The 15,258-nt window shown below is 38.1% G+C and overlaps 1 protein-coding gene across 1 annotated transcript in view; it reads right to left on the bottom strand.

Annotated features, from left to right (window-relative positions):
- The window catches only part of GABBR2 (gamma-aminobutyric acid type B receptor subunit 2), a gene marked incomplete at both ends in the record, with an annotated part of 465,867 nt that overhangs the window by 144,209 nt on the left and 306,400 nt on the right, over window positions 1-15,258 (bottom strand). Inside the window, one exon of the mRNA XM_082281997.1 lies at window positions 513-620. Coding sequence (XP_082138123.1) covers window positions 513-620 — 108 coding nt within the window. The remainder of the gene's footprint in view (window positions 1-512; window positions 621-15,258) is intronic.

Below are 15,258 nucleotides of genomic sequence, written 5' to 3'. Positions count from 1 at the left end.
ACTGTACCTGAAATGACAGAGACAACTGTTGTGGTTCAATTCTGATCAGTATTAGAGTAAATTCATGCAATTTCAATGATAATTAGAAACAGGAAGCTATAAGCAGCACTTTCTCTTGTCTCATCCTACCAATCCTTGAGAAATCCGTATGTAATACCTCAGTCTCACACAGATATAATCAGAAAACATTACACAAAAGCTGTGAATCTACCAGAAGGAGACCTCTGGATGCTGAAGTGGCATACTAAGAGAGATCAGGGATCCAAATTCACTTTGACGTTTTACAGCCCAATCCACTCTCCACCTCTTATTATAAAGACTGGAGGGCTGATGCTTGACTCCAACACTCAGAGACTAAACAAGAAACCAAAAAGCCCTAATATCAAACTATTCAGGATCTTTGAATGTGACACATGAACAGTCAGCATGGCTATGGCCATCCAGGACAGGTAGGAAAACAATTAGAAAACTGTATTAACAGGGCAACAAGAAAAGAGTCTATTTCCCCTCACCTTTTTCTTCATTTTTACATTTTTGAAAATTGCATGGACTCTCCATGTTTTTGCAAACATTGCTCCAAATGCAGTTGTGTATCCCACTGTAAGAATCCATGTTCGGACCTAAAAATGTATATACATAAAAAAGACAAAGTTATTTAGATATCATAATTTCAGTCAACTTGTTTGTCAAGACCCTGAGAAAAAAATATCTGAAGAACTTCACAAAAATGTTGATATTGCAGAATTTCTCATTCATTGCTTACTTGCTTTTTTTACTCCACTGTCCATTCCCTCTCCAACTAAAACATATCTGGGTGCTGAATTAAGAGTCTCTTTCATATATAAACTTATAAATCTCTTATAATATTCTGCTTTTTTTTCACTTTTACTGTCTTCTTTGAAGATAGAGGAAAGAACCAATGGAGGAACTCAAGAGACAGATCATAAAAAGCACTCAGGGAGCTAATATTAACAGCAACATTTTGAATAGAAATGAACGGAGAAATAAGATGTAATTCAGACTAAATAAGAAAAGATTGTACTACGTGAGATATGCATCACTCAATGAAAAACCTGAGCATTCTGGAAAGATAAGAACAACAGATTTTAATTATGCTATGAGAGAAAACAGCAAAACAGGAACATAGTCTTGGTGGGCAAGCCTCAGGAACACGACCTGAGTCAATGATAATACCTGCAAATGGGGCCTAAGGAAAAGGAGGTGGTGAGCTTGCACAGAGAAATGGGGTAATAAGACCCTGAGCTGGCCATAGCTTTGACATAGACCTATGTAGACATTTTCCTCATAATGAGCTTTCCAGAAAGAACAGGAGATTTAAAAACTAAAATAGAATTTATGTCTTTAGTGTAAAAATAAGACTAAGTTCTTTTTTATCCTTTTAATAGAAAAGCTTCAAACTGACCAAGAAGGACAGAACAGACATTAGAAAAGCTTTTTCTGCAATCCTCCCCCCCCCCGCTCACAGCATCTGGTACACAGGCCCTCACTTTCTGACTTGGTTTGGGCTAGGACAGTGACATTCAGAGTTGCAGTAAGCTCTGCACAAACCCCTCTAATTCCTTGCAAGTTTCTGTTTTCATTACCAGGCAGGTTTGTCTGTTTGAAAGTTTTTTTTGCCCTGAACAGGCCATTTTCTTCCCAAATATGGATCAGATACTACAGAACATAGCAGGTAGATGACCATGGGGGAGGCAGAGCATGGAGCTGGAAGCCAATAGTTGAATCTGAAATCCTGAGAAATCACAACTAGGAGGAATAATCTCATCTTTCATCTAGAGGCTCCACACGGACCAGCTCATAAAATGGGAGACTGCACAAAATTGACCAAAGAAGTAAAAGAAGTACCATACCTTACTGACTGAAAAATAGGGAGAGACAATGGCTAAATAAAGGGAAAGGAAAGCTAGAAAAAGAGAAAGCCAGCCTTCTTTTGGCCATGTTGACCATGCATGCTTGGCCAAAAGTGCTGTTTTGTGATATGAAAGACCAATCTTAGAACAAGGATGTTCTAAGAAAGCATTTGAGAAAGATTCTTTAGAGAACCTAAAGGCAATGCTTTTCATTAGAAAGCAGCCTAGTTTCACATCTAACTTCTGAAGAGTTTGGGATTTTTAATTTGTAATTTCAGGATATGCATATTGATGAGAAACTAGGTGTTCTAGTAAGATTCAAAACTTGACATCTAAGATAAACCTTAGGAATAATCTAAATGTTTCATATCTTAATACATGCTATCTAATTTTTGCCTTTCCAAACTTTTCCAGAATTCCCATTTTTGTATTCACAACATAATCTTTTTCTAAAAACTTTCAGTGGAAAAGAAATTCTGATTTTTAGTAGTGATTAGTGACTAGGTATAAAGGCAGGGAAAAGAAAAAAAAAGATATACTCATTAAAAACTATTGATAATGCAATAAAATTACTGCAGTTCCTTAAAATTATTAAATAAGATACATATGGTCCATAATGGTGAATTAGTAAGAGAAAAGTGGTTCTTCACTATGACAGTTGTGAGGCACTAGAACAGGTTGCCCAAAGTTGTGGGTGTCCCATCCCTGGAAGTGTTCAAGACCAGGTTTGATTTGGCTTTGAGCAGCCTGGTCTAGTGGGTGGCATCCCTGCCCATGGCCATGAAATTGGAACTAGATGATATTAAAGTACCTTCTGGCCCAAACCATTCTAGGATTCTGTGAAAAGTACACACAGCACAGTCTTAACATTAGAAAATGTTGTGATTGTGTGTAGAGTACTGTTTAGATATTTGCACGTATATATTAACAACTTAGTGGCATCTAATGTTGTGGTTTATCTGTAGCATTGCTGATAATGACACTGAATGTAGAGTTCACTCACTGCTGGTTAATCTTGCTATTAAAAAAACCCAGTGAAACAATTGTGATTAGATTCAAACTACATGAGTTTTGCCACTTTGTGACATTCTTGAATGTGATATTGAAAAAGAAACCCCTAACCAAACAAAAACAAAAACAACAACAAAAAAAAAAAAAAAAAAAAAAAAGAAAAAAAGAAAAAAAAAAGAATAAAAAGAATAGATATTTTGGCTAGCAAAGTTTTATTTTTAACGTCAATATTTTTCAAGTCATTGCTCATTAACCACTATCCTACATTATGCTTCAGTAAAACCACAGTTAGATCAACTCTGAGGGATTTAAAAAATACATTTCATAGCAATGTGTTCATACTAGCCAGTTACATTTTTTTTGACTTCACATCAATAACCATACTTAGCATTCAATCCTTTTGCTGCTATTAATAAGTATTCAGCTCTTTTGTGTACAGCTTAGTGGTATATTTGGCAAACAGATACATGGTATTTTCGTGTCTCTAATAAGACTCTGTTTTGTTCTGACTGAAACAGTAATTGTCTCTTGGGAATACTAATAAATTCAATTATGCTCAAAATATGTTTCTAACTAAATATTCAGAAAAATGTTATTTCTAGCATGTTTGATTCAAAAAGTTTTATGTATTCCTGATTGGGATTGTGCATATTAGAATAACATAACTACTACCTGTATTGGAAACATTCTATCTTAAATATACCAGGATTTTGTCAAAATGAGATCATTGTTACTAAGAAAGAGATGGTAAGTTTCAGATGAAAATAAATTTTTAATTTTGAAGAAAATGACCTCAAATTTGTCTGCTATAATTCATTAATGCAGCTGGCAAAATGAAAAATTTAGAAAACAGCAAAAGTCTCTGAAATTCTTATATCTGCTCATTTATATTCTTAAATGTATTATACCTCCACATCCTACTCATTTGAAGGAACATGATAAAAATATCAGAAATTGAAGAGCATGACCATGATGTTACAGAATTGATCAGTAATTCTCTCATATTGGAAGTTTATAATCATGTGTTTCACCAGAAGCTAAAGAAAATCACCCTTCCCTCAGTACTCACGAAAAAAGCAGGAAAATATCTCTTTAGTAGAGAAGAACTTGCATTCAAATACCTGTTCCTAACTTGACACAAAACCTTTTTTTCATTACAAAATTCTTAACGCCTTCAATTATTTTAGGGTATACTTTCAACTTTTATTATTTTTTTAATAAGATGTGTTGACTATTTGAATATGTCCAAAAATATTTTGTTGTCTATAATTCAAAGACAACATGCAAGTGTCAAAGGAAATGATATAATTTGGTATACAACAATCAAGTATTCCTACACAGATAGTAAAAAGCAGTTTCCTATGTCTCTTTTCTTTTTACTTACTACACTATATTGCTTAAGGGTCTCTTGAAAATTTCATGTAGGAATTTTTGCTTTTTATAAATTACTTGATAGAAGCTCTTACTGTGATAACTAAAAGAACTAGAAATCATTTATCTGGCAGATAACCCAGCTGACAAACAGTAAACACTGAAAGTGTCTCTGCATAGAAAGAGATCTTTCTGATAATGTTCCAGACTTGAAAGAGCTATGACTTTATTTAACACAAAAAAATCCCTACCTTTTTCAAATATTCATATTTAAAAAAATATTGTAAGGTTCATCTAAAGAGTCACTGCATGTATGAACAAGATGCTCCTTACATCTTGTAGGAGCATTACTTTTTATTTTCCTTTGCCAGTAAAACCCCTCTGTTTTTAACCTATATGTAAGGTGCTAAACACCTTTTATTTTTTCAAGGAAGACAATTCTTCTGCCACATAATAAGCACAGATAGGTTAACAGTCTTATATAAAATTACTTTAAATTCAATCCTATTTCATCTCAACCTTGAGCTTTAGCTGGCTAGTCTATATTTGCTGCTATTTGATATCTTCACACAAATCTATCTTCACCTCTCCCATCATATCATTACAGCAATGGTGAAGTGGTTACTATTTATATATCTGTGTAACAGACATAAAAGTTACCTGATATTACCACTCAATAAAAGAAGCAATCTAATTATGAACAATGAGTAGTAAGGGGAAACTAGTAAGTGGTGAAAGTGCCAGAAAGATGCTGAATAAAGAAGTAAGAGTCTCTGTTTATATATTCTAAGAATGAAGCTTACAAGCAAAACCAATATGTAGGTACTGCTAACTTTCAGATAAACAACAATATTATTTGATTTTAAATATCTAATTATAATATAGATACAGTTCTATATAACATTATAAAATTAGGTTATCTTGGGAAATTAACTGAATTAATGTAAAGTTAAAACTTTCATTTTTCAAGAAGTTCCATTATTTTCCTCTATTTGACCACCACTGCTTATGCATTCAGAAGACCACGCAGTTATGCTTTGGCAAGGAATGCCTGGGAAGGTACTGAGTTCATGGAAACTGTAATAGCAATTTCAAATGTAGTTGATCAAGGAAGTGATGCATTTTACTGCTTTGTTAAATTGAAAAAATATAACCACTTGAACTGAATACACTACACACTCTCATTTTTCATGTTGCAGCTTTGTTAATTCTATGTTAATCCAGTTTGCCAATATCAAGCTAAAAAAAGAAGATGGGATTAAAGACTCAAAATGAAGAATAAAGAAACCCAAATATCGGCACAGAAAATTTGTTGGGGTCCCTCCCCTGCCATGGAGCCCTGGGAGAGGGGCCCTGAGGGCACAGGCACGGGGTTTCCCTGCCCCTGGTCAGCCCCGTTCCCATGGGTTGGTTTGTGTTCCCTGCGCGGGCAGAAGGACCCTTGGTCCTGTGACTGGAACAGTTCCTGGGCAGAGCCCCGGCCATGCGGCTGGAGAAATAAACATCTCTGAAACAGCTATCAAGAATCCGTCTGTCCATATATATTTCCTTTCCACGGGACTCCTGGTTTGGTATATGCATGTTGCAGTATCCCCACTGCAACATAATGGTGGAGAATTGTGAGCAGAACAATCCCCGATCCCTAAGCGACTGATTTGTGTGAGTAAACCCTGGAAACTTTGGATTCCTCTTCTTGGTTTTGTTTTGCTATTCCATCTCTAAACTATGGAGGAACCGTGGGAAGACTCTTGGCTCTCAGAGCCGCATATGGACATTTATCTTAAACTTAAAATGATTCTTGAACAACGATTTGTAAATTTTAGCTTGATTCAAGCTCAAAAAGAACTGAAACACTTCCTGGCATGGTTGTTTAAGAACTTTTTCTATGTTTCTTGGGATTTAATTCTTACGAAGGGCTTTTGGGAAACCGTTTGGACACAGTTAATATTGGAGTCAAAATATATGCCGATGGAAGAATATTTTCGTGAATATTATTTAATTACCGAGACTGTTGAGCAGTGTCAGCTGTGTCCTGGCGAAGGGAAGCCTGCCTCAGGGACCGTGCGGCCCAGGCCACGTGCACCGAGCGCTCTGCGAGCAGCAGCGAGGCAGTTCCCGCGTGCGGGCGGAGCCACGCGAGCCGCAGTGTCGGTGGCGGAGCGAGGCGCGGCGGGAGCGGCGGGACCCGGCGGTGCCCACACGGCCCAGCACAGCGCGTGGTGGAGCGAGCCCCGGGAACGCCCGACCGAGAGGGGCAGCAGGTGAGCAGCGGCGGGCGGCGATGGCGGTGGAGCGGAGCCGCGCCCAGCCGAGACGCGCACTGGAGCAGGGCACGGGGGAGTCGTCGCTCGGGGGCCCGGCCGAGACGTGGGTGCAGCGCCTGGCAGCGGCAGCGAAGCTGCGACCAGAGGAGGCGACGCACGGAGAACTGAGCGGCGCGGCCCGACCCGGCCCGCGCAGCCCCGAACGCGACCCCGGGAAGAGCGCGCAGGCACGAGCAGCTCCGACAATTCCAACACGGGAGCGACCGAAAGAGAGAGCAAAGACGCAGCGAGACAGAAAACAGCAGCCACTCGGAAAAAGGAAAAAATCATAGTAACTAAGATCTTAGGGATAGTAAAATGGTATAATGTTAAACAAAATTATGGTTTTATAACAAGGTGTGACAACCAGAAAGACATATTCGTGCATAGAACTGCTATTAAAAAGAATAACCCTGAAAAATGCATCCCAAGCTTGGGAGATGGAGAAGTCGTGGAATTCAAAATTATACGAGGTAGAAAAGGGTTACAAGCATCACAGGTCACTGGGCCTGATGGTGTTCCTGTAAAAGGCAGTATATATGCAAAAAATCGTAGTCATGTTAGACAATATGTCCATTGTAAGCCCCCCCTACAGTCTCCCTTTCGTAATCCCACCTTTCCCTTTTACCCTATGTCCTATTACCCCCAGTGTATTCCTAATCCGTTTTTTTATCCATGGCTTCCCTCACAAAACCATGCTTTTGCAAATTGTTTCCCCAAAAATCCCTTTCCAATGCCGAGTGGGGGATGAAAAGGGGGAGGGAAGAAGTTAAACCCTCTCCTGCCTCAGTTTCCCCACAAAGCATGCTCAGAGAGTTCTGTCTCCCTTCTGTCAGCCCTAAGATGTTCCACAGAATCTGATTGGACATTTAAAGACTCAGGAGGGTGGCTTGTTTTGTCTTGAAACTGTTCTTGTTATGTTTATCCAGTTGTTTTCATTCTCCTTTTATTAAAATAAAACGGGTGAGGTGTTGGGGTCTCCTCCCCTGCCATGGAGCCCTGGCAGAGGGGCCCTGAGGGCACAGGCACGGGGTTTCCCTGCCCCTGGTCAGCCTCGTTCCCATGGGTTGGTTTGTGTTCCCTGCGCGGGCAGAAGGACCCTTGGTCCGGTGACTGGAACAGTTCCTGGGCAGAGCCCCGGCCATGCGGCTGGAGAAATAAACATCTCTGAAACATCTATCAAGAATCCATCTGTCCATATATATTTCCTTTCCACGGGACTCCTGGTTTGATATATGCATGTTGCAGTATCCCCACTGCAACAAAAATTTTCATGTGTTGTGTCAAAAGCTTTGAACTTCTTATCACTTCTCTAGGTACTTTTTGTTTTAAATAATAGTTATTTGAATGGGATAGTGAAACTGCTTGGTTCTTGAAGAACTCCTTCTTCAGCTAGTAAAACATTTAGATTATATTTCTTCAGAGGAATCACTCAGGTTTAAGATTCTTGCAAACATATTTTTTCCCATCTCAAGATGTTAATTTTTTTTAATAAAACTTGCAAATCCTTCTTTTGTAGGACTTCACACTCCGCTCTCCAGCTTTGTTTATGAGACTCAGATTGATTCACTTAAGGAGTATCAATAGTGAGCCAGCTCTACAAATGCCCTGGGTAGAATCTGCAGTGCCCACAGGGTTAGGCTGTAGCTGAACATTACTGCTGAGCAGCTTGGTGGCCTCTCAGTACTAGATTTAGGACTTAAAAGGAACAAATGTGAGAATAAATAATGTTGTGGATTGAGCCCTGGAGAGAACAATTGTCTTTAAGTGGACAATTGCATTGATTTCAGTGGAGTACTCATGAGCTGAAAATTAAACACCTTCTATTTTTCTTGGAAAACCGGGGACATAATGGATAATTGTGATGAACAAAAATGTTTCATCTCAAGTTTTCACTGGGTTATGATTCTACTTCTATTAATGATGGCAAAATTGACAGTGTGAGCACAAGCAGACCCCAAAGAATGAGTTCATCCTTTTGAATTATACTTTTCTCATTTATATCAAACATTTTTGACAAATTTTTATGACTTTTAACTCATTTTTTAGAATTTGTGCTGCACCGGCACAGATTCCTGTAAAATGTAAGTGGCAATAATGTTAGAAAATTGAATCCTGCTGTTTTCACATAAATTAAATACAGAGGTTCATTGCATGCTGTGAGATCTCCTGTAGTGATTTCTTAATATCCTTTAGATCATTTTTCAGAGTTAATCTATGGGTAGTGTAAAAGATGTTATCATTTCTCCTGTTTCTATAAGGGGGCTTTAAAAATTGTCTGCTGTTTCTACTGAAGGAGAGGAAAACATTCTAAAAATATTACCTTAATAAATCTCTGGCAAGGTTGTGGTGTATTTGCTTCAGTATATGACATAATTTTGTTTCTAGGATCTATTCAGCCTTATAGCTTTTGTCTGTACTCTTTTTTCTTTACCCTCAAGAAAATGTCATTTACTAAAATAGAAGCTGATCGGGCTCATGTTAAACTCAGTAACAGAACTGCTGTTGAACTAAATAGGAGTGAGATCAGACTCAGACTGAACGACAGTGAGAACAATTATGGAAGTGATTATACAGAAAAGGGAGATTAAAATTAACAGCTAAACAATTAAATAGGAAATAAACTGAACAATACACACAAAATTAAAAAGGCCAGATGAAAAACACAAATAAAGGCTCTGGTTTCCAGAAACAGAGAAATAGATTAGAGGTCTAAATCCTTTGCAGTTCAATGGAAGATGAGTGTCTGTCTGTTGGATTTTCTTTTAAATTCCTGGCCAAAACAAAACAATGTCAGCAAAAGAATTGGGCAAATATAAAGTCTATGGGCAGGAAACATCTCCCCCTCCACAAAAAACAAACAAAAAACCCTACAACAAACCAAAACAAAATGCTGGGTTTTGGGCAATGCCTGAAGAGCATAAAGGGCATGAATAAGGACCACGTCATCAACTACTATCCAAATATCAAGGCCAGGTGCTATTTGGTAGCAGAGGGTCTAGTCCAAGTGGCTCTTGCCCAAAGAGAAAAACAGCTTTAGTGGTGATGTGGCCCACATGTTTTTCTTTCAGTCTGTTGCCTCAAAATTGGTTAAACAGAAAAAATGTAAAGTGACAAGTGAAGACAAAGCAGAAATAACTAGACAGAAGGTTCATACATCCTCTCCCTCTCCTTGCTTTACAATTAGAAGCAAGTCCTTCCTTTTAGATCTGCTCTCAGCCAGCTTTTAGAGTTTTAGCAAATTCCCCACCATCCCCTTCACCCTGCAGCTGGCTTCCATCCCTAGGAACCCATTCCATAACAGCTCACAACTATCTTTTCCTGCCTGTTCCTCAGTACAGTCTATCAGACTCTGTTTAATATGTTTTTCAGGATGTCTCTCCACTCTTATATTACCCTGCAGAGGTTCAGTGTTTTCCTAGAAAAGGCAAAATGTGGACCGAGTTCCACCTTGCCTAGCTATTCTCTCAGCATGGCAGTCATGAGACTGTAAAAAAACCAGTAAAAGGAAAAAAACTTGCCTTTCACATTGCTGCAAGACAGAGTCAAAAGTGTTTGTGACCCATAATTAAGAATAATACTAGTTGAAACCTCTTAAGTGTTTCTGAATATCTGGATGCATTTAAAGGTCACATTTTAAAATGCACCTTTGAGAAGATATAAGGTCTATAACATCCACGGTTGCCATGAATGTGCACGTCCTCAAGATGTTTGAAAAAAACACAATTTCTGGGTAGTCACACACACTGCAGTAGGGAGATGGACTTTGTCAGTGGTCTGACAAATTGATATCTGTACTCTCTCCTCCTCTCTTTCTGTATCTCCATCCCAGCCCACTGTTTGGTTTCTTCTTTCTGTACAAAGACTGTTTCTAAATGCCTACATCATGGCTGAGAGCAACCAACCAACCAACTGAAATCTGACAGGCTGAGCACAGTCTGCAGTGTGAAAAAACTTTCATGCCTTTTTTTGCTTTATCCAAGCCAAAACACTGACCAGGCTCAGAGGGATCACCTGAAATCACAGAACATCTGCATATAAACTATGCTAACTACTGAGATGAACAAGATAAAGCATGCTTCATTTTAGCACCTATGTAAATTGCAAGACTTAGATCCTCTTATATTTGCAGAGCACTTTGTAGTGTAAAGGATATTGAAAGACAATCTCTATCTGCAGAACAGATATCTCCTAACAAAGCATGAATCCTATATTCAATTATTCAAGACAGATCATTTGCCCCTTCCCAGTCACTACAATGACACTCCCCAGGAGGAAGTTGTGCTACACATCGGAACTACCATGACCGAGGAGAAGAGCTGTTCTCTCTACTATGACCTAGTGAACCAGGCCTTTTTTTGTGGAACTATGGGTGAGTGCAATGTGGAGTACTTAAAATATCTTCAGCCCCAACTTAATAATTGGGTTTACTTATTTGAGGAAGATGCATAACAGAGAAGACTATGGTCGTACTCAGGACCATAGTAGTTTTTCATCCCATGGCAGTTCCAACTTGAAAAGACATTACTCATCTTAAATGTAAATCATGAAATTCTCAGTGGAATGTATTACAGAAGTCTAAACGTTATGATCTTATCTAATATTCTCTCTATTTTGAGTATCTCTATTTAGTATGTCACCTTAAACTCTATTCATAGGATATGTCACTAGCATTGCTAATTTTGAGTCTCTCTCTTCCATATAATGAATGCTTTCAAATATGCTTCCACTTGCTTGCATTTTTCCAGTTGGCATCACATCTCATTTCACACCCTTACTTCTAACTTCCTCCTTTTTTTTTTTTTTTTTTTTTTTTTTTTTGCTATGATACCATGGTAATTCCGAGATTAAAAACAAAGATAAATCCTTCTCATTCTCTCATATCTGAAACACTTTGTACTGTGGCATACATATGCATGTAACAAAATATTGTATAGTTTTTTCTTGTTCTGTGCAACCAATAAAGTTGCTATTAAGTAAGACATGATCTAATGGTTCAATAATACAATGACCACTTTCTCAGAACTCACTGCTCTGGATCATTTTAATTCCATATAATTGGAGTTATAAAATGTGATACCTAATCTCTAATTCTGACACGAAACTAAATTATGTTACATTTGCTCTTATGAGTTCTTACTGAGAAAACACAGAATTATTATGTATGTAAATGTACCTGATTACTTTTCCATAGAAAATGGGCATGCCAAGGTAAAAATAAGTGTGTTTGGGAAGGAACCAATTACTCACTCTATCACTCTGTCACAGAGTCAACATTATATAATTTTAAAGACTAATATAATCCCTTATCCAGCAAATTTTTAACTGTATGCTTAAAGTGCTTTACTGACTCTTAACTAGATTTAACATTTGTTTCTATGTTTCAGCATAGTGACTTATGGACCATATCCTCTTACACCGAGTGCCTTACAGAGTGGAAAGTTGTAGTACAACTTGTCAAATAAATCCTTTGAAACTTTCAGGCGTTACTGGTGTAATTTTGGATCCTTTTTCAGTGTCCTTGGAATACTACAGCATTAGGCATATGCCACATATAGACATAGTGTAGAAAAGCAAAAAAACAGCTGAGGTTGCAAAGCATTTCACCCTCCAAACAGCACTACAAACAACAATGCTCTAGAGGAAACAAATCCAACAGAGTTGAATGTAATACCTACAATTTGGAAATGATTTTTCCTGAATTTTTGAGTATAGAATAATAGAATGGCCTGAACTGTAAGATACCTTAAAGACCACCTATTTCCCATCCCCTTCCTGTGGCATGAACACCTTAGTCAACAGAAGTTCTAAGGACTTTCTATAAGTGTTGCCGAAAATTTTCAGAAACTTAAACAGGGACCATATATAATGTATCTAATTAAGTACACTGGCTATTGTGTATATACTGCTACCCTGGTGAGATCTAATCACTTCTGAAATACAGAAGACAACGAGGGTGATTACTTGGCTTAGGCAGGGGATAACACTAATGACAGCTTTATAGGTTTGCATGTGCTTATAAAACTTGAACGAATATTTTTACTTCCCTTCCAAAAAACAATATCTCCCTTCATTGACATGGCTCTCTGTGTCTGAGATACAGTTGTTACACCTTGATGACTTGTCTCAGTGGCTTTTTATGATCATTCTCAAATGTAACTATTTTTTTAAAAGACTAATCCACAGTCTGAAATCAAATGGGAATTTTAAACTAATCTCTCATGGCTAGAATGACTAATCAAAACCATGCATTTCCAGGGAGATGGATGATGAAGAGAGATTTGTCCTGGCCTGATCCTATAAGCACTGGTATCTGTTAGCAGACCTTATGAAATCCCTAAGCATATTGCCCACATGGGAATTGGGATGTTTTTGACATGAAGCCAAATGTATACTCTGTACCCTGCACTTGGTGACTGTTTTGAGGAGATGAGGAGAAAGAGAAGAGTTATTCAACAGGTAAGTGGGTTTGCCTCTCATATTTATGAATTTTTCAGCATTAATTCAGAGTTTTCTAGATACAATAAAACTGAATTATCACAGTCAATGGTAGCCATGTAGAGATGATATCTAAGAGAAGCATAAGCTAGCCTATTTAAAAAAAATACAGTTGGAGGAGAAATTTTGTAAGAATTTTTTTAATGAGTAGGAAGTTGGAAAAACCTTCCCTAGTGACAACTACTGAAGAATTTGTTGCATCTATGACTGTAGCACTAACTGCTGATAGAGCTGGGATTCATAAGATATATCAGTAGCCATGCACAGGAAAACATAATCAGAAATGCTTCTGTACTGGACCAAAAACCTGGAAAGCCAAGACTGGGAAGAAATCTCAGACTCTGCTCTGTTGATACAGGATTTAACTATGTAAAAAAAACCAAAAAAAACCCCCTCTGCTTAAGGCATGTGGTGATATTTCTCAATCAAAGTTTGGCTCTAGGACACAGCATTCTCTTCCAACCCTTTCTTTTATTGGTCGCCTAACTCAAGTAGGTGTTTTACTCAGGTGCAGATCTATCCCTCTATGGCAGACAAACAGACCTAACATAATGTGACAGATACAAATTGGAATGAAAGGAAGAGATATGTAAGATTAGACAAAAGCAGCCCACAGTTAAATTTTGTTGCATTTAGGATATAAGAGTAGTGATTGCATTTTGAGAAGCAGATTAGAGAAAAATCAGACAGAAGAAATGTTCTAGCTCAGAGGCACAGGATTTTGGATGTTGGTTCATTTTTCAGAGTTAAGACTGAGATGTTTCACATATAAAGAAGGACTCAAATTTAGTCTCATATAGTTACATTTGGTTGGAAATCTGTTTCCTAGAACAGCTAGATGCTGATAAGTACCTCTGGTTCCCACTTTCCTTCTGTTCAGCAGTGCATGGCTGCTTCCAGAGGAGGGTTGTAGCCCAGTCATATGGTGGCCTGCAGCCTGGCAGTGAACTCAGGAGCTCTGGATACAAGCCCCTCAATGCTGAGCAGACACAGGACTTAAAAATTATGTCCCCTGCCACTAGATCCTTCTGCAGTGGAGAATGAGAAAAGAATGGGGATTGACATCAACAGCTGGCTTCCTAATGACTCTTCTGCTCCATCAGAAGCTGTTTCACAAAAAAGGGCATAATTCCTGGCTAAAGAATGGATGATGTCTTTTACTTCCTATTGGCCCCACTGTATTCATAGAGTTATAGACTAGTCTGGGAGAGGTGAACAGGATCATCCTTTTCAAATCTTTAAGGCACCTCTTTCTACTAGCTGTATTGATAATTAGAGCTCTAGTTGTAGGAAGACTGGATATTCTTTTCTTCTCCTTTCCTTTGCTGCTAAAGTGTCTGAAGTACAGCTGTGTCCAGGCCCAGCTAAGGAAGGTAAGACTTTCATCAGACAATCCTGTACATGTACCTATAGTATGTCTTCTAGTCCACCTTAGCACGTGCTATGGAATCTCCAGTGTTTTGAAATGGTCTAACTCAACAGGTCACATGGTGTTTCACTTCTGTAATGGTTCTAGCCAGTATGCAGGGCTTCAGCTGACATATTGGGATGTATCTGCATCAACTAGCTTTAGGCATCCAACTTTCAGTAAACTTGGCTTTAGGCATCCAACTTGAAGTAAAATTTCTCTCTTGCCAGTCATGATCAGAAATTCAGGCTCCTAAAAACAAAAGGTGCTGTGAACTGCAACTTTCTAGAGACATGAAGAAGAATCAAAATGATTGTGAAGGTAACTTCTAAGTCTGATATTTTTAGGCAACAGGTCAATCAGAATCCTGAATTTTTTGAGAAGATATATAGGATAAATTTAGATGCTGTTTTGTACTGCTTCTGGAAAAAGTATCCTTGCAGTGAAGTTCTTGCCCTTTCCCTTTCTTTGAAAAGGCCTCTGCAAGTCAGAGTAAGTGCATATTACACTGAACAATTAAGACATTACAAGTTTCTAGGTGGACATATTTAATTTGGTTTCAGAGCTGCTTGTTTTGATTTAACTAGAATGTATTCTATATGGATGTAGGCTTGTGAGAATTTATAGCATAGCCTCAAAATAGTAGAAGAAGTCTGGAGAGTCAGCCAAAGAGGCTGACTAAAGAGATATAGACAAGCAGCAGTGATGTAGTTTAAAATAATATGGAATGTATAAAGAAAACACAGTAGCTTTACAGGTATTACAAGTTGTCATGCTATGAACACAACCTTTAGTA

Source organism: Coloeus monedula, assembly GCF_965178545.1.
Source record: "Coloeus monedula genome assembly, chromosome: 1".
Classification (NCBI taxonomy): Eukaryota; Metazoa; Chordata; class Aves; order Passeriformes; family Corvidae; genus Coloeus; species Coloeus monedula.
This window is presented reverse-complemented; position numbering and strand designations above follow the sequence as displayed.